Here is a 24,729-nt window from a genome sequence, read left to right as displayed (position 1 = left end):
ATAAGGGGTTTCCCGTTTTGCTTGGGTCTCATTCTCTCTTGCCTGCCACCATGTAAGATGTGCCTTTCACCTTCTGCCATGATTGTGAAGCCTCCCCAGCCATGTGGAACTGTGAGTCCATTAAATCTCTTTTTCTTTATAAATTACCTAGTCTCAGGTATGTCTATCAGAAGCATGAAAATGAACTAATACAGGGACCATATCTGTTTTCTTCACCATGGGATCCCCAGAACCTAGAATGGTACCCAGAATGTGGTGAACACTTTTACTTTTTGAACATATATTTGCTTTTTGGTATCCTTTTCCAGCACAGCTCACTAATGTTCAGAGTATCACTTAAACTATTTATAAGATTAGACTTTAGAACACAAAGATAAATGGGTTCACTTTACCATAGTAACCAGGTAACTTGGTATAAGCTAAAAGTAATTTTTAAAACTCAGCCCAAAATGACTATGTTTGTCTAAACCAGTAAGAAGAGTTTTCAAAATAGCAAAGTGCACAACTGACAACATACAGCAAACATACCTTTGCCAATGGGAGCAAGTAATGGGGAACAAACCACGCTGAACTTGTTCTGGAAAAAACCCTGTTGTTTTATTATTATTTAGAAAGCACACACAACAATTTATTGGGGCAAAAGAAAAAATGCAAAATAAGTGAGCATACAAATTTATTTTAAAAGAACTGGTGTCACTTCCCGAGTCATATCTATGTGAGCTTTTTAAACTTTTGTATTTCTTATATCTGTATACATAATCAGAGTTATGGATATAGATATATGGAAACACATCACACACTCATCAGAAATCCTGTCTCCAAAAATCTGTAGGGAGTGCATCCTTTTTCTTCCTACAGGTGTTTCCTTGGATCACGCCACAGTCTCTTTTCTCTGAGTTCGTCTCTGATGACAAGTAAGGATACTTGTGAAGGAAGATTTCCCCTTAGTTCTTGACTTTTTCTTTATTTTTTTCTGATTCTTCAGTGAGATTCCCAGTTCTTCCATGATGGCGTTGAAAGAGAGACACTAGGGAACACGAGATACAGACTGTTAGCTTAATCAAGTCTAGCTCATGTGCCGTTGACCTGCCTCTTGCCTAGGTATTTATGAACACAAGATATTGGCCTGAAGGCAGCTCTGTCACAATTGGCCAGTTCCCATCACCTCCTCCTCCACCCGCTGGCCACCCACCTTTTCTACTCAGGGCAACTGAGGTGGCAAGTTAGCTAGGCAAACTTTGGGATTTCGTTCACAAATGCAGTAGTATAAAACTACCCAGTTAAAGCAAACTCAGGGCTCTCAAAATAGATAACTTACCTTTGCTGAGACACCAAAATAGAGTTAAATTAAGTCATTTCCCCCACTGAGATGATCCAAACATTGATAGGATTATCAAGGCATACGGACACTTCAGTAATGCTATAGAAAATGAACAAACCTTCTCTACACCAAGGCTTTGTTTTTTTCTCCCATGAAACCTTACTTTGTTCCTAAAATAAAATCTAATTCTTGATGACTTTCCTTTCTGATAAAAAAAAAGAAAAAAAACAATTTTAAATTGTATATTTTCTCCAAAAAACAGAGATTCTGGCAGCAGCAATGATGCAGCTGTGGTCGAAATGGAAAATAATGTGGTACTGAACTGCACAGCAAAAACGATGGCATAATACAAAAGAAAATGGAAAATGGAATTATGATTGAAAAATGTTCTACATATACAGACAATGTATATAATCTCCATTGCAATTATGCTATATCTGTTCACGTGCATAGTATATAAATGGACCAATAAAACATAATTTGCTGTCATTTTTCTAGCCAAGATAAGATCTTTGAGTGAAAAATTCCTGCTCAGAGAAATTTCTACAATTTCCTGGTTAGAGAAGTTTCTAAAAAGTAGTTTTCTTTTTGATGAGTTCACTCTTAAAACATCTTCTAGTGATGTAAGCCAGCACAGGAGGACAAAGGCAGCATGATTCTGCTTATATGAAGCATCTAAAATAGTCAAAGTCATGAAAACAGAGTAGAATGGTATTTGCCAAAGGCTGGGAGGAAGGGAAATGGGGGCAGTTGCTGCTCAAGGGGGTATAAAATTTCAATTATGCGAGATAAACAAGTTCTGGAGATCTTCTTTACAACATTGGGCCTATAGTTAATATTGTCTTGAACACTTAGACATTTTTAAGTGGTTAGATCTCAAGTTGTTTTTACCACAACAACAACAAAAAAATCGTCTAAAAAGCAAAACCTTTGGTAAAGGTTATAGAAGTGCAAGCATACTTTTTAAACCTTAGCACACAAAATGGATATGGTTGAAAGTCAAATGACAATGTGCCACCAGGTGATGTGTCTAGTTTGTAACTGCCTTACAGGAAGAAATGTGTGTCCTATGCTTGCAAAGTACTAAATATCTAGTGTGGTTCTTGTGTATCAGTGCGCAACATGTGTATTTGAAAATGTTATTTTTGTTCCAAAAATAACTTGATGTAGTTTAGAGAAGTAGTAGTTTTAAATTTTTCTATTTTTAATTTTTTTCTACTTGATTTCAAAACCAGACCTAGAATTTAGGTTCTAGGTGTAAACTATTGGACTCTCAAATGTATGTCTCTTAAAAAACTGGGTCTTTGAATAAAACTTTTTATCTCCTTTAAGCATAAGTGTTTATAGGATTAGAATTTAACTTCCATTTTTTTATAATACAAAAACATAAAAACTCATGTGTGCTCATGTTCTTTCAAATGGTAAATTGTAGCTTCGGTGAATTGGGAGGGATGTCATGACACACAAAGTAAAACGTCAGAAATATTTTTATGAACTACACTTCAAAAATGTTATAGCAAGTACAGATGCTTCTCACTTACGATGGGGTTGTGTCCCAATACATACACTGTATGCTGAAAATATTAAGGAGAAATTGAATTTAATACACCTAACCTACAGTTTAGCCTAGCTTACCTTATACATGCATGGAATACTTACACTAGCCTACAGTTGGGCAAAATAATCTATCCAGCCCATTTTATAATACAGTGTTGACTCTGTCATATAATTTGTTTATTGAATACAATGCTGAAAGTAAAACACAGAATGGTTGTATGGGCACTTAAAGAATGGTTTGTCCAGACTGTGTATCACTTCCGCACCACTGCAAAGTCAAAAAATTGTAAGCCAAAACATCATGTCTGCATATCATGAATGAAATATAATAATTTGTTAACATTATACCATATGAAGCTTAAATGTTGCTATTAAGAGCAAATTAATATTTTATAGAGTTGTGATATATAGTATTGTATCAGAGTTTTGCAAACTTTACTCAAATATATTTCAATGGAAGAAATATTTTTGGCTTTAAACTGGAAGGAATGGAAGGAGGAAAGAAAAGAGTGTCAAGAAATTTGCAAACTTTATTACATATTATACCCTCTATATAGATGGGGAAATTTACTATTGGAGATATTAAGTCGCTTACCCAAGGGAAAGAGCTTGCATTCAGTATGTCTGGACTGCCCAAACCAAGTGCTTTCCCTAGAAATCATCTACACATTACTTTTTAAAAATATTTTTTATCACTATAGAGAGCTTTTTGTGAATTTTCCAAAAAACTATTATGTTAAGAAATTCCAGTCTTTCTTCTTTACTTGAACTCTCAAGCATTTGATTTTAGGCATTTCATTTCATTTTACATTGAAATCGGCAAAATGAATCTCCGAGTGTGACTCGACACACACGGAGGAAGGTCTCATTGAAACCTCTTTTTCCTATTTTGGGTAGAGGAGTGGTCATCGATATTACCTTGACAATCTGTTTCAACTAACTTTATTTTTTTAAAAAAGGAAATCCTCCCCCAGATTTTAGACTGCCTTAAAGTACAACAAACATCTTTACTCTTGACGAACTCCAAGTATTTATTTCTTGCTGCTTGTGTGAGAGCAAATATAAATACAGTTTTATCAGTGGTCTGCTTTCTTGGTCTTTGGTTGCAAACAATGATTTCTTTTTGATTCTCACTTTGTCTCAGACTGTCAAGAAGAAAATGGCAAGATATTGGGGCTGACCTTTCTGCCTCCAAGTTTTTGCTGTAGTCACAAGGAAAGGTGACCTTTAAGGCTTCTCCCAGCCATGAGCTCGAGTAAACCACACATTCTTGGATCCACAGGAAATGAAATTGTGAAAGTCATCTTTCAGCCCAGAGTGGCTTGGGAGGGGCTCATATTCATTAATTAATTTGCCTTTTATGATCTCGGAATTAAAGATACATGAGCTTCTGAACTGGGACCAAAATGACAGTAGCTTTCTAAAACTTCTGTGTGTAGGCTTGGGTTTTTCATATTTACAGAGTCATAGAAACATCATTTTAAAGTATTTTGGTTTAAATTCCTAAGTCCTACTTTCATGAGAAAGTATCAAACATAATGGCATTCAGCTAGCTGCCTTACTCAAGACGTAGTGCAAATGGAGGCAGGATACTCAGGTAGTATTTTCTGGTACTTTGCAGACTAGAAAGTCCTTCAGTAGCCTGGATCTGGGGCCTGGATTAAAAATGTGATGGAGTTCACATTTTTAATAAATCTACACTTGCACTTGACTTCTTTTTTTTTTTTTTGGATGGAGTCTTGCTCTGTCGCCAGACTGGAGTGCAGTAGTGCCACCTCGGCTCATGGCAACTTCCGCCTCCTGTGTTCAAACGATTCTCCTGCCTCGGCCTCCTGAGTAGCTGGGACTACAGGTGCGCGCCACCACATGCGGCTAATTTTTGTATTTTTAGTAGAGACAGGGTTTCACCATGTTTGCCAGGATGGTCTCGATCTCCTGACCTCGTGATCTGCTCCGCTTGGCCTCCCAAAGTGCTGGGATTACAGGCGTAAGCCACCGTGCCCGGCCTACAAGTGACTTTTAACTACAGTTTAGAATTGGTGCCTGGTATCAGAATGAGGAGTTTTAATTTCAGCTATACTTCCTAGTAGCCGGGTTACACTGGGCAGTGTTTATTTTCTCTTGGACTCAGTTTCCTTATGTATAAAGTGGGACAATACTAGAATCCTTTTCATAGAGCTATTATGAGAATTCAATGAACTGTTACATGCAAAACAGTCCAATGGGTGGCATATTTTAAGTATGCTTTTTCTTTAAAATTAAGTTTTATATATCATAGTATATATTTTAACTCTATGCCACTCATTGCACTCACTTTTTTTTTTTTCATAGGAGAAATACAATGAAAAGGTTGATGGTTCTTTAATTTGAGCCATCTGATGCACATCTGTGCAGCAATTCCTTTGAGTTGCTTATACTAGTGTTCTAGTTAAAATAGTTCCCATATGTGTTTAACACATAAATTTTCAATGCCGATTGCCACTTCTTTTGCCCAGTCCATAACATGTTTCTGTGTCTGTGTAGTTATAGGCATTATGACGACTTGTATTGTGCTGTATACATAGATATTCCAACATCAGAAGGAAATGAAAGCTCACCTCAGTCCCTGGCCACTTAAAAATTCCATCTCTGTGCTTATGAGCCATCTATTACCATCTATTACTAATACCATCTATTACTTTATTATTATTATAAAGATTCTATACAATGAATCTTTATAATAATGTCTGCTAGAAAAATTCATTTACAAGTGAATTTATAGTAATAAAGTATGTTCTTGCAGTTTATGCTGTTTCTGACATTATCCAAAAGTAACGTAGAGTGTGTATGTGTGTGTGTGTGTGTGTGTGTGTGTGTGTGTGTGTGAGACCTTTCCTTTAGAGGAAAGGAAATGGAGAAACACAAGTTAGTCTAGTAGAGATTGAAATAGAAACTTCAACTAAAACTCTTGGTTTTATAAGGGGAGAGATTTGCTTGTTCATTTCAGTTTTGCAGAAAGTTATTGCTCTTCTCTGATTCCTCAGAGCTTGTGGTGTGTCCCTAAGGAGCCTCTTTTCTTCCCTATTCTGTCTTCTTTGCTTATGTTTACCTTCCCCTTTGGTTTGTTTCTTTTTTAATTGCTGACTTCATGACACCTCCTTTGAATTAACCTCAAATGTTTGATTTCTTGATGCTTGTGTGAGCCTGAATATGAATTATATCTTCTCTTTACACCTTTATCCTTTTGTTGCAAATGTTGCCTGGATGGGGTGGGAGGGACTACTAAATTTCTTTTTGTTTTGTGCCTAAAATACTCTGCCTCACAAAATATGATTCAGGGGAAAAGAACAATTTTTTTTAAGTTATAGGAAAAGCTCTGGGCAAAATTGGATTTGAGTTTGCAGTATTCAAAAAACTATGCTGTTTGGACCTGGCTTTCATACTGGTTGCAAACTTGACATCAGATTGTGAATGTCAGATTAATTTCTCACTGTAGATTTAGCATTTATACATTCACGTCTTTCATTCATTGGTAGGTATAGGTGAACATTTCAGAGAACTGCTTTGGATGCTTATACCCTTAAGGATTTTTCTGAGGAATTATTTTTCAGAAGCTCTGGCCTAGCCAATAATACAATACAAATCTTACATTCTGTATAGGTTTCTCCCTTTGATAGGCTCCTTATTCAAAGGCACTTGAAGTGCTCTGTGACACTGTCTGATAAATTTTCACATTACACATGAAAGAAAAGGGATGTAGGTAATATTGTCATTGTATAGATGTAAAACCTTGCATTTTATGTATAGACCTAGTATAAATAGAAAGCAAGCTAAGATTTGGAGTATTTTTATAAAGACAATTTCAGTAAAATGTAGAACATTAAAGAAATAGTTTCCTGAAAAATAATGGGATTATTATTACTATTTTTTTTTGTCTTGGTCAAATTCCTACCGTAGTTCTGTGGAGCCAGTGTCTCAATGATTATATTTTTTAAAGAAGGACTAAAACTTCACTTCCTTAACATTTTTTAACTCTAAGCTGTAGTGTAGGAGCAAACCTAGGATGGTTTGAGGATACAATCAAGAAACTTTTTCAGGAATAGGAACAGAGGAATCCTATTTAGGGATTTGCAACACAGAGACTTGTACAGTCTGGTCACCTATCTGTCCACAGATTTCACGCCTTCCCAAGAGAATTCATGATCTAAGAGCAGAATTCAGGCTTTAATAATCTCTAACTAATTACGTGAAGGCAGGCGGGGGGAGATTTTTGGAGTGGTTTTATGTGTACCATCCTTGTGGGAAGTTTTGGCATTCCAGAACTAAGGATTTGGGCAGCATTTCCTGTGGTTTGATCCATTTTCTGAGCTCGTTCACAACCCATGGGCCATCTTTTGTACACCCATGCTTGGAATTTAAAAAAGTGAATCCTAGAGGTTGAGTGTTGATCACTGTATTAGCTTTTAGAATAGTGGTTATATTGATTTGTGCCTGAGAGCTAATGAGAAAGCTGATTCTCATCTTCTGGGTCTGTGTAAAGAATGTTGGGGTGAAGGAAATCTAGCCACCGAAATCAAACTTACAGGTGTGGTCACCCATCCTAATCTCCACCTGTGACTCAGCAGGCACATCTTCCCTGGCCCATTTTTTTGCACCTTTAATGCTTTAAACTGGCTCCCCATAGGAAATCACTCTTGAAAGCCCCTGTCTTCCCTTCCTTTGGCTACAGCTTGTAGACTTCATGAACTCCTTTTTCCTGTGTCTGTTAATGTCCTGTTTTCATTGCCTCCATGTTGTCTCTTCTGCTCTATTTCATTTTTGTTCCCACATCTGGGACCTGATGCCAACATCCTTACCATCTCGGATCCTAGATTTAAGTTTCTCTGTTTGCATGAATGCATGCCCTAGAATTCCTTGTTCTCCTGACTGAGCTCTTCAAACCATGAAAATATCCCTATGAAGGACACAGGGCTACTCCATGACATCAGATACACAAGTGTCTTCTTCCTGTTGTTCATCTTTATTTAAAGATTTCATTTAGAAACCTTATTCTCTCAATAGAAAAATAGTAGATTGTTAAATGGCATGCACAATCCATATGGATTTTTAATTTAAAAAAAATGATCCTTAAAAAATTTTGCACATGGAGTGGCCACCCAGGGCCATCCAGTGCAAACTCCTGACAAGTAGGGGATGTGTAAGTTCATCCTCCTCTAACATTAGGGATAATGTCACAGAAAACTTTGAAAAGTGGAGTTAACATTGAGGCCATGTAATATTTTGATATTAATCTGTGTGCTTTTTTCCAGTTCTTCTGAATCCCACTCCTTTTTCTCACTTTTCAAGTTACAGCAAGTGCTTTTATATGCATCACCTTCAGGGTAGGGATGATATAGAAAGAAGAAAGACTCAAATTTGGAGCTTTGAGCTTTTAAATGGACTTTTGTGGATCTATAGAAGACGCTGCAGTCTTTGAAGCTATTGATTACAACAGACAGGTGTTTGAAACATGGAAAAAGCAGGCACTTTGAATTGTAAAAGTTTGACATTAAATATCAAGCTTAGAGCCTTCAGGACTCAGCCTATAGGACTGAGGATGGAGTGTAAAGAAAGGACTGTCTTGCAGCTGCTCTCAAGGAGAAAAGTTCAACCAGGTGATGCAAGAATCTTGACCAGAGCCTAGATGCTGAGGGAGATCTGAGGAGGAGCACCTCCTCTGCCTTCTCTGGGGGCAAACTCCCATGCAGTAGGATAAGAAAAGCAGCCTGATGGGTGAGGGGACCTGAGAACACAGGGAAACCGTAGCCCAGTCTCTGTCTCAGGCTCTCAGAGGAGGCAGTTAATGGAGCAGAGAAGTGTCAGCGGCGTATGCCATCAGGCTAGCCTGAAACTGTCCTCTGAGACTCCCATGGCCTCCCAAGGGAGCTCTAGAGCAGCTAAAACATTTTCCTGCCCTAGAAAGGGCACGCAAATGGCTGATGGTATAAAAGGGAGCATGAAACATGGCCCAGTCCAGTGTTATGAGCAGAGAACAGAGAGATATTCCTGCAGTGAGGGAAAGCTTCCAGTGGGCCTTGTATACCTGGAAGTAAGCAGCTCTCCTTGCTTAAACGTGGCAGAAATGTGGGTTTGTGCGTCGATCCAAAGCACACAGTGCCTTTCTCCTGTCCAGAGTCGCTGTCAGAGGCCAGTGTGGTGGCTTTGTGCCTTGGTCCCCTAATGTCTCCCTGGCTTCCTGCACTGAAGGCCTGAGAGGACTCTGTGTGGACTGGCCTTCCCTCACCTCATGGAAAAGGCTTGGTTTTTTGTTTTTTGTGTTTTGTTTTGTTTTTTTTTTGCATTTCAGAGGCTGAATTAGGGCCATAAAATAAACTTCCAAGAAATTCTTTGCATGCCCTTTCTCTACAGGGAATGACCCTACCTTTAAGCTAAACGGACCGTGATGTAGGGTGTTAGCTGTCCACAGTGCACGTATGCACCTACACGCATAGTTTTGGGGTAGCAGTTTATGCCCGTGATAGTGGGAATGCATTTTTCTCAAGCTACAAACTTGGATATGCAAACAAATTATGTGATATTATTTAAAACAATGGAACTCACCTTAGCTTAGAGGTTTCCCATCTGCTAGTGCGTCTTATTAACTCAAGGTAATTCACTTTTGGTTTTAAATACTTTCTTTTGGTTAATGTCTCAGTTAATGCAAGCATCTCCCCACCTCCCTTCTCTCTTCTCTTCTTTCCAAGGGTCATCTGGGATAAGGACAGGTGTCTAGAGGGCCCAGGATCAGCTAGTCCAAGGCCACCCTCTGTTCTTTTGGCTTCCATGGAGATGTGACATCCTACTAGGTCATGAGCACCGATTTCTGTCTCTGCTGTGCCCTCTGAGATGACCGTGGTCCCACTGTGGTCTCCTTGTCACATCCACACACTCTGTGTCTTTCCTGCTGTAACTTCAAGTCTTCCAGTCCACTGGTTCTCTCAGTCCTTCCTCACACTCCTCTTGGGTGAGAAGAGCCACGGATTTTTGGCTGTTTTCCCTGCATTCTCTGAGATTGAGGAAGACTCTGTCTATGAAACATTCCACAGCATCACTGCCTGCATGCTGTTATTCTGCCATTCAGGAGACAGCGGCATACAAAATGTCTCTACAAGTCTTACCACCTCCTGGCCCTTCACCCTGTGAAGTAAAGAATGGTGTTTTCTGTCCAGGATTCCCTTTTAATTTTTCTGTGGTTTCTATTCTCCTGCATCCTCCCAAGTGTGGACTTGGCTCAGAGATGGTAATTGGTTTAGGAATAGCCTCCTCTCAGAGGTTAAGGTGGTGTCTAACCTTTGTGACTTTCCTCCAATTCTCTCTTTCCTAGTGGTCAGAATCTGGTCTAGGGTAGGAAAATCAGGTAGTGAAACATCATAACTCTATTTCTCCAACCTTAGCCTTTTGGGTTTTGGCTCTCGACAATTGCAGATAAACTTTTTTGAATTACAACAACTTACATATTCAATGAAACACCTGGATCTTGCAATTAAAAAGCATGGTTTTCAAGATTTTTCTCTGTGCTACAAATCCGCAGAGACTACTTAACGTCTCAAAAGCTAAGAGTTTCACTCATTTTTAGTTTGAGAGCAGTTCATATAAAATCCCCTATACTTGATGGTAGGAAGAAAGGTAGGGATAAAAACAATAGAAAAGGCCGGGCGCGGTGGCTCAAGCCTGTAATCCCAGCACTTTGGGAGGCCGAGACGGGTGGATCACGAGGTCAGGAGATCGAGACCATCCTGGCTAACACGGTGAAACCCTGTCTCTACTAAAAAGAATACAAAAAACTAGCCGGGTGAGGTGGCGGGCGCCTATAGTCCCAGCTACTCGGGAGGCTGAGGCGGGAGAATGGTGTGAACCTGGGAGGCGGAGCTTGCAGTGAGCTGAGATCCGGCCACTGCACTCCAGCCTGGGCGACAGAGCGAGACTCCGTCTCAAAAAAAACAAAAAACAAAAAACAAAAAAAAAATAGAAAATAAATGCATGCTGTCCTCTTTCTTTATTTCTCCTTGTCTGTCTTTAGAAGAAACACTAAGTTACACTTACAGAATAGAGAGAGTCTTCCTATGTGGTCCAGTCCCATTTATCATCCTCTTTTGTGAATTGTGAATGTGTATTCATTTCCACAGCTTCAAATAGCTTCCTAAGTACATACGTCTTTTTTGCTTTGTTTTACCTGGTCTGTAGGCTCATTAAGGTCAAGAATAATTCTACTTCTGTAAACTTCAATCTGTCTGTAATGATTTGCTTATGATTCACTGGATGGGAACCTTCTTGCTTCTTGATGTCGTGATGGCTAGTGGGGCTGTTTTCTCTATATCCAGGGCAGGCCTTTCTGCCTTGAAGTACTGGAAGGACATTCTGATGGCAACAGGAATTTCATGTGTCCAAGAGAGACACACAGCCGTATAAAGAAATGTAGAAACAAAAATCTCTTTTTATCACTGCTTCTAAGTTTTTACTTCCTTCCCATTTTCTATTAGAGTCAAACAATATTGTGGCTGGAAAAGAACTTCAAATGCAACCTCCTCATTCCACAGATGAAGAAACTGAGGTTGAGGGAAGTAAAATGACTTGCCCAAAGACACGCAGCTCTTTAGCAGTGGTGTGGAAACCTGAGTTCTTGGCATGTGATTCCCAAGTCACCTGTCTATTGGGCCATGCCCGTCATTCAGAGTTTGTTCGGTTGATAAGACAACATCAGTTTGTACATTAGAAATGTTATTTCTAAATTGATGTTAATTGCTTCCTGGCTTTTCTAAGAAGTAATGAATGTTTGAGTTTCCAGGCAAAGGAAAGCCTCTTTGCACGATTACAAAAATAACCTAATTAAAGAGACTTTTGCAAATCACTTGCTAAATAAGTTGATCAGGCTACAGAAGAAATAGAATTGAAGACACTTTGAAGCATCTGATAATGTGCCAAGGAACACCGAGGAAAGATAAATACTAAAGTTGAGGGGGTTATCAAACGACAGTCATTTCTTGGTTCCTGTGGCTGGTAAACTCATCAGGACTGCTTTCGTGTTTTAGGTTGAAAAATCGGAATATTTGAATATTTTAAGTCTAAACCCTCCATCCAGTTGAAAAACTGGGGAGAAAGACAATTCTGGTCAAGTTAAATTAAAATATTTTAGTTGCTAGGGGGAAATACAGTAACTTTATTCCATCATCCTGGTCTTACTCATTTTTGTGTCTATCTGGATGTATGCATTGCAACATGGATACACATTGTTGTGTATTTTGGACCATTAGCCGTATTTGGGCTGACAACCACAAAGTTCAAATTCTGCAGGGTTTCAAATTCACACACTGCATTTGTAATGTGGACTTTCTGTCACAAGGTTGTTCATATCTTGGCAAATAAAAATTCTTAGAAAATTTAAGGTAGAACCCCATTCTCTGTAATACCAGCCTCTGTAGAGAGAATTTTGAAAGCAAAAATGATTTTAATATGCTTGTGCATATGGACATAAAATTCCATAACTGTGAGAAGCATAATGAGATGGTTCCTAAAGGCAAGTTAAAACTGCAGCATCAAGCAGAAATTTTTTTTATTATCTATAAGAGTTAATTAATAATACCATTTGGCACTGTTAGATGTTCAGAAAATAGTCTAATAAGTAAGAATGCTTTGCTTTCCTTTTGTATTAAAGGCTGTTCAGACTCTCTAAATTGCTTACTAGGAAATAGACCTTGTGGTATAAGGGTCACGTGCTTGGAAACTAATTGGGATTCATTGTAGTACTGCATTGCCACAGATGGCTCATACAGAACATAATATAATGCCAGTCAAATGCAGTGAGGTATTTGGAAATAATTTTCCTTGGATAGGTTTATAATCATATGATCCAGCTGATTTTCCCAATGGCAAGATTCCTATCCACCATGTATTCCTTAAATAGCTCCGATTTTGCTGGAAAAACTTTGTAAAATAAATTCAATTTATAATTTTAGTCTAAAACAAAGTAAAATACAAAGCTTAAATTTTTTTTTTTTTTTTTTGAGACGGAGTCTCGCTCTGTCACCCAGGCTGCAGTGAAGTGGCACGACCTCGGCTCACTGCAAGCTCCACCTCCCGGGTTCACACCATTCTCCTGCCTCAGCCTCCAGAGTAGCTGGGACTACAGGTGCCTACGACCACACCCAGGTAATTTTTTTTTTTGTATTTTTTAGTGGAGATGGCATTTCACTGTGTTAGCCACCCTGGTCTCGATCTCCTGACCTCATGATCCACCTGTCTCGGCCTCCCAAAGTGCTGGCATTACAGGCGTGAGCCACTGCGCCCAGCCTACAGCTTAGGTTTTTTCCCCCTTACTTCATTAAGTTAGAAGCAAACTTATTAGGTAACAAATTAGACAACACTATGTTTCATTGCTGTTGATGCATTTGTTCAATCTTTGTTTGTTTATTGATTTATAGAGATGAGGTCCCACCATGTTGCTCAGGCTTGTCTTGAACTCCTGGGCTTACAGGTGTGAGCCACCACACTCGGCCACTTGTTCAACCTTTTACTGCCTCCCTGCTCTCTCCTGAGCTTGAACAATATTTTTCAAAGTATAATCCGCAATCTGTTATTATTTAACAAAAACTCAGATTAGCTCAACAGCTAATCTGAAATAAAATGAGTAAAACCACTATATTCAAACTAATTTTAACAAAAACTCATGTTTACTATCTAGTTTTAAATAATGCAACTATTTAGGATTGTTGGGGGAAAAAAATGTAAGAAAAGCTATTAAAAAACAAAAAACAAACAAACAAAAAAAAACCCGCTTGTATTGGCGATTCTTTTAAGAAGGAGTCGGCCGGGCGCGGTGGCTCAAGCCTGTAATCCCAGCACTTTGGGAGGCCGAGACGGGCAGATCACGAGGTCAGGAGATCGAGACCATCCTGGCTAACCCGGTGAAACTCCGTCTCTACTAAAAAATACAAAAAACTAGCCGGGCGAGGTGGCGGGCGCCTGTAGTCCCAGCTACTCGGGAGGCTGAGGCAGGAGAATGGCCTGAACCCGGGAGGCGGAGCTTGCAGTGAGCTGAGATCCGGCCACTGCACTCCAGCCTGGGCGACAGAGCGAGACTCCATCTCAAAAAAAAAAAAAAAAAAAAAGAAGGAGTCATGTACGTGACTTAATTTGGGAAAAAACTGCTACATTCAAGCTAATTTTTATGAAAACTAATGTATACAACTAGTTTTAGGCATTCACTTTCAGGCTTCATTGTAAGTGCTGATTGCTGGACTCTTCTACTGAGGAGAAATGTCGGAAGGTAGAGCCTGTAAACAGTAGTTTAGATAATTTCCCCAGGTGATTCTGATTTACACCAAAGTATGAGAACTAATAATGTAAACATAAAGCTTAAAAGTTGTTGGTTTTTTTTTTTTCCTTTCACATTCAAGTCTTTTTTTCTACAGTTTGCTGGAAAAGCAGTGGTTCCTGGTAGGATCACTGTGGTCTTAGCATCCATCGACATGATGGCAAGAACTGGTTGAGAATCAGTATAAAAGGAGAAAGAGAAGAGTGTGGGCTGGGCGTGGAGGCTTATGGCTGTAATCTCAGCACTTTGGGGGGCCGAGGCAGGTGGATCACCTGAGGTCGGGAGTTCGAGACCAGCTTGGCCAACATGGCGAAACTCCTGTCTCTACTAAAAATACAAAAATTAGCCAGATGGTGGTTCACGCCTGTAATCCCAGCTACTCAGGAGGCTGAGGTAGGAGAATTGCTTGAACCCAAGAGGTGGAGGTTGCAGTGAGCCAAGATGGCGCCACTGCACTCCAGTCTGGGCGACAGAGAAACACTCCATCTAAAAAAAAAAAAAAAAAACAAAACGAGAAGAGTGTGAAGAAAGTAAGTACTCGAGATGATGAATCAAGATTTCTCCAGGGAGGAAAGGGTACAGAGAGAGCAATAAACTGTCTACTTGATAATTCTGAGTTGGTCTAGCTCTATAGTTTTACAACTAATCATGAAGATTATCAATTGAATATCATAAAATTTCCATCTCAAAGATGTGCAGTTTTTCCCTGAATTCTCAGTGGAAAGGGTCTGTCAGATTGAATGCCAAACATGTGTTATACATATTGCATAGGATTAGTGGCTCTACTTCTGCAATCAATCAAGCAATGAACAGCAATGATTTATTGAGTTCTAATTATATATATAAGTTTGTGCTTTAGCTTATTGGTTCTCAGCATTTCCAACACATTAAAATCAACTGGGCATCTGAAAAAATTACCAATGTCATGCCCCAACTAATTAAATTAGAATTTCTAGAGACGAGGTCCAGAGCTTCTACTATAGATCTTCACATATTACCAATTTGGGTCCTTCTTCCAAGTGCAGTGACCTCTGCCATTGATTTATGATGCTTGTATAAGAAAAACTGCTCTTAGAGATAGAGCTTGAGCCTCTAAATTAGAAAACCAATTTTTTAAACCAGATTCCATTTTAAGATGCTTGATAAATTTTAGTTACTGCCCATGTGACCAGAGAACAATACTTAGCTCCTCCAGAAGGTACCAACAGTTGTTAACTGATATATATTAGCAGGACTTTTATTAATTATTTCATTTTCTCTGCCATAATCTTATTTAATTATCATAGTAAATGTATAAAGCCCATAATATTACCTTCATGTTACAAGTAAGAAAATTGAGGCTTAGAAATTTACTCCAAAGAATACATAACTATTTATTGAGTGGCTACTATGTGCCAAGCACAATGCAAGATGTTTTGTACACTATTATGGGATGAGAGTCACATGATCACACCTGTGTTCCCTGGAGGATGATCTGTGGAACACTGGTCTGTCAAGATGCTGTGGGGAAAAAAATCTGCAATCTAATAGGCTTGAGAAGTGTTGAATACTTTTCCGCTTTGTTGAAAATTCTCAATGCACAAAAACTTGTGATGCACACTGAGATAGCATGTAGTAAAGGAACATTTAGAGTGACGCTCCATGGGTTATTTTACTATGAAAATTTTATTTGAGAAACATTTGCCAATTGAACCCCTTTTGAAAAACCCCCCTACAAAACTTTATGTTCTAGAAATTTTGTCCCACTGTTACATATTAAGAAATCGAGATTGAGAAATTTGGTAACTTGCCTACAGTCATTTAGCATGTGGCTCTGCTAGAACCTGAATCTAAGTTTGGCTGTTTTAGAAAATTTTCTTCTGCTTCTAAAATCTATAACTGCAGGCCAATGACTGATATCTACTTCTCTGTTAGTGAAGCTGAATTAAAATTGTTGAAAGGATCAAATGTAATGTTGTATGTGAAAACATTTTGAAAACTATAAAATAGTACATAAATACCAGAATTAGGTAGTATACAGTCTAAAGTAGTATAGAAATATTAACTTTTGAAAGAGATAATTTCTCTGTCCAAATCTCTGAATTACACTTTTAAGTAATAATCTCTACAGAAAGTTAAGTTTCGTTAGTGATTGTTAATTTTGATTGTCAATACTTCATCAATCACACTTGAACTCTTTTGGTAGCATTTTTGGTTTATTAAATTGTCTTTGGGAGAGTAAACTTATGAAATTTGTGGTTTCTATATACTGAATCCATGAAATATGAAACTAAGAATAATGTCATATCCCAACATCTGATTCTATTGATTATGAAAATGTGAACTCTGACCTGGGACAAATAGTATGTTGCTTCTAGTTTAATAATAATAAAACAATGTTAGTATAATTTATGATATTTTCTTCTGAGTACATTTCTTTAAAGAAGGAAGCAAAGCTGAGAAACAATTAGGACAAGAGTCAACTAGTCAACTTTCCTGAATATGTTTTACTGGGGAAATATATGGTTGATTGGAGAGGCCTGTGGTTTCCAAAACTGGGAGCCATTTAAAGCTAAGCAAAGAGAAGGTAAAATGCTATATGATTGCACAGATGGCATATCTCTACTTCAAGGAATGTGCTTTAGGGGATTGCTTGATGTGTCAAAAGATAATCTCATTAAGAAAAGAGTAAAGACCAACTGATCCCATATTTAGAAAAGATGAAACACATCTTCAATTCTCCTATTCACTAGGGAGGAGAAACGAGCCCAGAGGAATCATCAGATATTCTCTGTCACAACAAATTAAATGTGTAATAGGTTTTTTATGTCACCTGGTTGAGTTAGCATGGGAATTATTTACAGCACTTTGAATGAAGATGGAAAATGAATCTACAGAGATCTGTAACTAATATGTATGGACATTCTTTCCTTTGTTTTTTCCCTCTTGCCCTTTCCCCCAGAATACTTGGAATGAATTAATAATAATGATGGATCCAAAGAAATAACTGTGAAAGTGGTGATGTTCAGGAAAGATTGCTCCAAGAACAACCACTCTATCTAGGGTAAGTGGGAAGGAAGTGAAACAACATCTAGAAAGATGTTCATCAATGCAAAGTGAGTGGTAAATAGAAATGAATTAGTACATAGCTTAGAACTTTGCTGGGATCTTCAAAGAAGTACTATACAGCTTGAAAAATATCACTGTTCCTTCAAGACTCAGAACCTACAGAAGACTGTTAAATTCTACAAGTAAACGTTATTTGGGAGTTTGAGGTTAATGAATTTCTGTCCAGGAATTATTCTTGACTGTGTTCTGTTTCCATGAGTGATGTTCAATTTAGCTAGTGCTCTTCTGTGACGCCAGAAGTTTCAAGTTTAGTTTTCTTTCTGTGGATCGCGGTTTTTACATCTTTAAATTCTAAGACATTTTTGAGTCTTTGTGTAAATAATACATTTTAAATCATGGAATCAATTTCAATTAAAAATTATCATTGTTATGGAGTTATGTGTGTACTATTGAAAAGGTAAGGGTTTCGGGTCGTTTGACAATACACAGATCTACACAATATATGAACAGGGAGAAGAAAAAAGAGCAGGGAACGAAGTTCACAAAGATGAAAAGAAGTCCACAGAATAAGCATCTTGTTTCCATGCTTTGCCCTGTTGAAAGTCTGATCTCCTTTTTCATGAAGGAAGAGTTACTTATTTTTAATGCGTGAAGATAGAACTAAGATGACGAGTGGGACAGAGAAGATTCTTGTAAATACACATTTCTAGAAGTCTGTATACTCCTAACATGCCCCTCCTTCAACATACAGTGCAAGTCTCTTTCCAGTGTATTCATTTCAATGTCTAGAATACATGAGTGTTGCTATCCTAAAGGAATAGAGAATTGTGGCTATTTATGCTTAGCAAATACAAATATCAACAACACCAATTAGCGAAAACATTTTCTACTGGGCACACTTCTTTTTTTTAAAAAAAAAACTGATTACACAGTATGAACTGAGGACTGTTTCCGAATCCCTCTCTCCTCTCGAATTAATTTGCCACATTCTAAATCCGTAGATAAAGTGGTTCCGGAAGTGGAGTTGGTTGGATGGGTTTGCTTACATTGCAGTCCATAAAAGAAACAAAAAGCCTTGCATGCAAAAGAAATGAGAAAAAAATATAGAACAATGAATAAATCAGAAGCAAGAATGAATGTTGAAATGAAAATTTACATCACATGAAGCTGGCAACTATGAGAAGCACATTAAAGCATCACATATACAAGCTTTTATTTTTCAAATTAGTTGCATAAAACAAGACACCTCAAGAGCGAATTGAAAGTTAAAGCAGATCAGTTCATTCTCTCTTTTAATTAAAAAAACAGCTTCTTATAACAAGAGCTTAGGAAAGGGGTGTTCATTGTTGTCACAGTTGCCTTGTAATTCTGGGGAAGATTTTCATGTGAAACCAGGTTATAATGAATCATTCCCAGTTTTGGGCCCTTAAGGAGGGCTTCTACTTAAAGAAAGTGGATCTATTATCAGATTATAAATCTGAACCAGCCACATAACTTGCAGGGTCCAGTGCAGAATGAAAATATGGGACACTTTGTTCAAAAATTATTTAGAATTTCAAGATGACAGCAGAGCATTAAACTGGCTCTGTCATTAATAGTCATAGTCTTAAAATTCTAACAATATTTAAAAATTGAATCGGGAGCCTGACTCACTATGATGGCCATAAACCTTTGTATTTTGTTTATTCTAGTATGGTTATGAAGGAATTATCTTAAATCACAATCAGCTTTTTCAAAACAGTGTAAGCTGATTTCCTTCAAAACTGGTGTGATTTCCTTCAAAAATAAAAGTAATAGGCAAAAATGGTCAGCTACTAAAATTGTCCTATAATCCCAAACACAAAAGTCTCATATACATTGCATTTTCATTTTGCATTATTATATTCCTGGCAAAAAAAATTTGAGGTGATCTATCCTTTTACAAAGCTTACTTTGATAGAAGTAAGTGTTCAATTTCATACTATGACTTTTACATATTTATGTACATTTTTTGCATTAGTACATGTGCTCAGAATCTATACTTAAGGGCTGGTAATCTTTCTGTTAAATATCTTTTCATAGCTTTTCCAATTTTGGATTTATTTTTGCCTTTTTCCATCTAGGGTTTCTATCTTACAAGCAAACAACTGTTCAAAAATTAACTGAGTTTGGAATTTCTGCACTGTCTTTCCAAATAGGGCTAATTGGATTTCGTGTGTAAGCCCCTTCCTTGTCATTAATAAGTAATGGACCTGCAGTGCCCACAGCACCTGGCAGGGATTCAATAGCTCTTTGCTCTAACTCAAAAATGGCTCTTCTGGGCATCTAATTTAACAGACTGAAAAACAGCAAACATCCTTAAAACCGCCAAACTTAAGACACATAATGCAAACTATAAACTAACCAGTCCTAGAAAGAGATGACTCACCTGTTCAATATCATTATTCTTCCGTGATTTGTATATGAATTCTCCAATAGCTACAAATACAGAAAGGACCAGTCCGGCAGCCAAAACAATGAAGATGCCCCCAATATTTTCCACTCCCAGAGCACTGGCTTCTTTATTGTCTTCCTCGGGGCAGCCATTCCCACGCCACCACTTCTCTTTCATCATATGCAGCTTCCCTTCTTCTTGGAGCTGAAGAATAGCAATAGTAATTTTATCCCGGTAAGGAGAACCTGGAAGTAAAGTCATTTGGATATTGGTCACCAAAATGTTGAAGAAGACATCCAGAAGTATTCTTAGTTATCGTTCTCAGCGATGACGTTATGGCTGTTGTGAAACCCCAATCCACAGATTGACTTGCAAAGGGCAGGAAAGTTCAATCCTGTATTTTGAAGGCACTAAATACTAAATAATTGGAAAGGAGATAGCTGACATGTTGAGATTAACTTTGGTCCCGACCGTTTGCTCCTTTTTAAGGAGAAGCGAAGCTAGGAATTCTATGACATGTCTTTGTTTCTGGTGAGATCATCATGAGTCTTTTCACATGTCAAGAGATTTCATTGTATAAACTAAAAATAAAATTCTAAGCCCCCATTGACTGAATGACCCTCTTTTGTGACCAAAGGGACCCCAGAAAAACCTCAAAAACTTAGTTAGCAGCCATACCAGGATGGGAGGTCAGACAGAGCAGTCTATTTGTGGCAATAAGATATCAAATTATAAACAGGACCAAAGGCCATGCCAGACAAGGGTTAAGTCACACAGTCTTGGACTTAAAGAATAAACTATGTTCCAACCGCTATAAGGTTTTTCTTTTTCTCAAGGAGGTAAACAAGCACTGGCCTTGAGATAAGCAATATTAAAACAATTACAGCTCGTCTAACTCATAGACACTGACTTCCAGCCCCTGTTCCACTAGCTATACCTTTCATTAAACAAGATCCTGATTTCAGTAACTTTCTCCAGATAAGAAGACCACCGACCTTAGACTGGTTCTGGTTGGATTAAAGAGATTGTGCCTTTGCAAGCTATTGTGTCCTGAAAGACATTTTGATGTATAGAACCTAATTATAAAACATTTAAATGTTAAGTCTCTACCCCAAAGTGAACATGGATTGTATGTTACGTGCATTTTTGTTCAATATGCATGTGTCAGGATCATCTTCACAAATATTCATAGCTCTGCCTGGAACCAGTTGAATATGTATGTTAAGCCAACCCATTCAGCAAAAAGCTCTTGCCCCAACCCCTCTTTTTTCAAAGTGCCTGTCTTTGATCTTGGTTGGACACATGTTTTCCAGCCTACAGGATGACCACCTTGCAGGTTGTCACTCTTTGCTTATAAAGAAATGAAGTCTCCGTTTCTACTTTTGAAATTTATCGATATTGTATATACATTTTTTAAGCTAGCAGTTATTTAGATCTCACTTTTTTCTAGGCTCTTTGTTGTCTCATACTGTGACTGGGCTTGCCTGGATGACCAGCAGTTCCATTTCTTCTTCTGAGGGGGAGTAACTAGACGTTTCCCACCTCCCTTACAGTTCAGTGTGGTTATGTGACTGGTTTCTAGCCAATAGGAACTAAGACAATGTCTTCCCAGCATAATCTTTGCAGATGTTGGTTAGTGCATACTGATTCATGCACCTATTAAGATAAACTTAAGACTAGGTTTTGAATAGTTCAAATTTCCTACAAAATTCAGTTAGGTTTGGAAAATTTGCAAGGACTTTATTAATATTATTTATACTCTATCTTCTAGTAATGCCATTGAACTTTTAATTTTGTAAGGGTTGGAAAGTGCCAGTGTCTATCTGTAGACGTAGCTTCTCAACACTGGATTTTGGTTAATCAATGCAAAGGAAGAGGCAAAGTAGTACTCTTTTACTTAATCTCTCCTTGAATATGAAGAACTCTTGTTAGCATTTCTTCTATTCAGTAGAAAAGTAGTACACTCTGGCTTTCTCTATTTGCAAACGTTAAAGTCTTTCTTGGTGGAAGCACATTGATAAATGAGGCATCTTAGGACTAGAAGAAATCTTAGGAATGATACAGTTCAGTCCACTTACAGTTCAGTACATATTCCATTTTAGAATGGAAGATATTTAGGAACTGAAAGAATGAGCGAAACTGATAGTTGCTGGCACAGCCAAGAATCAAACTCAAGTCTCCTGACTTCTCACTTTTCATGTTGTTTTCATGACAGTGTTCCCATCCAGTGCTCCCACCCCTACGTATGCCTTATGTCCTATGGCATGGTTAAGTTAGAAAAATAGAAGTTTAAAGTTGGTGTCATTTGTTATTAATTTTCCTCGTAAGACTTCCTAAAATAATCGTCAGCATTCAAAAACAAGTTTAAAAGAAGAGCAAAATGCTTTGGAGTGAGATTATGGCTTATCAAGAGTATGAATTTTTGGTGAAAAAATGGATATTGAAACGAAATTAAAAGACCTTGGCCATTTGCTTAAATATCCCCAGAATAATGGCTAGTGTAAAAATTAGCACCATTGATATACCCATAGCAGGTGAGCAATTAAGTGAACCAAGAGCACTTTGCTTTAATGTACATGAAAGTGCTTCGAAGAGTGTAAGAATGATTCTTATGTTAGTGGTTGCAGTAATAATCCTACCAGCATACACAGTAGGTGCTCAGTAAATGTTGACTGATGCTTTCCTTCTGCCTCCAGGCTGCGCAATACCTAAAACATTTCAGACAAATGAAAATCTGATCTCTGTTTAAAGTTGGTCTCTGAGAAAGATAATTTCCAGCCTCCTGGTAAGCTGTTCAAACCTTAAATGCTCTTGTTCTCTCAGAGTTTTATTTTAAATCTCACAGGAGGTACATTTCTAGATCTGTTGTCCTGAGTGTCTCTAAGAAGCAAAGTCTTCAATTTTGTGTTGTGACTTTGCCAATATTTGATTATGGGACAGAGCTTGGAGCCATAAGGGAATTAGTCAGGGCAAGACTAGAAGTGTGCAGATAATTTTTAATATCTGAGTATATTTTAACTTCAGTTTTTTTTGTTGTTGTTGCTTAAATGAAGTAAATGACATTGAAAGTTATTTATTATGTCACTTGAAATCTATATATATTTCGTATATATATATTTCATACACACACACACACACACACGTGTGCACACACACATCTTCTTGAATAGCAACTGATCTTTTGTACAGTAAATTCATCATAAAAGAAACATCTCACAATTTTTTCCAACAGCTGTATTCTCAATGGACGTATTCTCTGTGAGGTCTGCCATCTGTTCCAATTATTCCTTCATTGTTTTTAGTTTAAAAGCATGACAGGTTTATAACCACTATGAAAAATTCCTGGAGTATATTTCTTTTTATCTAGGAAGTGGGGAAGGCTTTTCATTGGGTGAGGCTGGCCAAAAGGAGACTGAATGGGTACCTTTGGATCTCTCTGTGTTATATGTCTATTTAATGTTAGTGGTACTCAACACTAGGTCAACTTCATTCGCATGAAAGCAGGCAGTGATTTTCAAAGTGGTGCATTCATTTAGGAAAGTGGTAGGAAGAAGTACATTGCTCCCTCCTGCCCCTAGCCCTGCGTCACTCACTGTACTATCAGAAATTTTAACTTTCAAGTTATGTTCCATGCTGTAGAAGGACTGCCAATTAAAAGTCTCATGTTAAAGTGCAAACATTCTCAGGAGGGGTGATACACATTGTTATTTTAAATCATTATTAACAGACAGGAATTTTGGTGCCAAAAAGGGGTGTTGAAATGTGGTGGGGTAGGGTTATGAGGTGGGAAATAGAATGATAAAGGTACAGTTTGTGACTTTATAATTTAGTCTAGAGATGGTTCTATTAAGGAATTCTGGTTACTCCTCCATGAGGGTCTTGATTCTGCAAAAATTCAGGCAAAGGTACCTACTCTTGGTGTTCTTGTCTGATTTATGGCCCATTTAACTAAAATCAGCAGTGATGAGATATAAAAAATACCGTCTAACTTCCCCCACCTTTATTATCTAAAATGAGGTGGCAAAGCTTGCTTAGGGCAATAGGATATTGCTTTTTTAAAGTCAAAAAGAGGTATAATATCCTGTTAGCCAGTGCCAAATGATCCCCTGAGCCTCCTGTTGACTAAATTATAGGAGAGCTTACCACTTGGGGAAAAATATACACCTCACTAGCAACATTAGTATTTTCATCAGGAGAAGTTATTGGAAATAAAGAAGCAAGAAGGTAGCTGTAAATCTTCTAGCCCCATCATTCTGCAGGAATTTTATTTGGAGGACATACATGATAACAATAATAATAAAGTTAATTTCTCCCTAGCACATATTTGTAACACCAGGTAGATAGCAGGAAGTCAAACTGGCTGTGTATTCATGGTAAATGTGGAAGATAGTTGAATTTTATCTGATTAGTTATATTCATATTAATTAAAAGTTGAATACATGAAATACAGCTTTTTCTTTTTTAATGAATTTATTGCTAAATAAAAACATTAGGACAAATCACCTAAAATCTGGATTTTTTTATTTTCTTAGAAAACGGAATATTCCACAATCTTCTTCTCAAAGTCCTACATGTCTACAACCCTCTGACCTGAAAGGCGGCTGTCTCCTTTTGGTAAGTCATGTGGTCTGTAATTTTCCATAATTGCCACTGTTCCCTACTGCCTCCTGGCACAAGCATGCTTTGCTCTCTTATGATATCTGCTTGACCTCTGTAAGCATTTCAGTTTGTGATCCCTGCATGATGTTGAGAGTCAAATTGGATCATCCCTTTCAAATGACAAAAATACTAATACAAACAAACAGATCAAACCTACCTGGGGTCCTTAATGATCTGGCTTGACTGTTAGCTATGATTTCTAGACTAGCCCAGTAGTCTAGACAGTCCCTGATTCCTCTCCTTTGGAATTCTTATTAACAAATTACCAACGGCTTACTTGGGAAGAGTAGGTTCCCGCTATACCAGAACCTTATACGATACAGTTTTCTCTCTTCTTTCTTCCTCCCTCCCTCCCTCCCTCCCTTCCTTCCTTCCTTCCTTCCTTCCTTCCTTCCTTCCTTC

General features: G+C 37.9%; 1 protein-coding gene across 5 annotated transcripts in view; it reads right to left on the bottom strand.

The window, feature by feature from the left end:
• Positions 1-575: 575 nt before the first annotated feature.
• GRIK1 (glutamate receptor, ionotropic, kainate 1) overlaps positions 576-24,729 on the bottom strand; it is a 460,689-nt gene continuing 436,535 nt past the window's right edge. For 3 of the 5 annotated variants that reach the window (XM_011999792.1, XM_011999794.1, XM_011999795.1), the window contains 2 exons: positions 19,663-19,913; positions 576-1,027 (listed from right to left, as the gene is read on the bottom strand). In XM_011999792.1, the coding sequence (XP_011855182.1) occupies positions 872-1,027; positions 19,663-19,913 (407 nt within the window). In that variant the 3' untranslated portion in view covers positions 576-871. Of the gene's footprint in view, positions 1,028-1,439; positions 1,527-17,877; positions 18,330-19,662; positions 19,914-24,729 lie in introns of those variants that run through there. The other 2 variants (XM_011999791.1, XM_011999793.1) reach the window with 2 other exon arrangements.

This window comes from Mandrillus leucophaeus, unplaced genomic scaffold, assembly GCF_000951045.1.
Source record: "Mandrillus leucophaeus isolate KB7577 unplaced genomic scaffold, Mleu.le_1.0 Scaffold600, whole genome shotgun sequence".
Classification (NCBI taxonomy): Eukaryota; Metazoa; Chordata; class Mammalia; order Primates; family Cercopithecidae; genus Mandrillus; species Mandrillus leucophaeus.
This window is presented reverse-complemented; position numbering and strand designations above follow the sequence as displayed.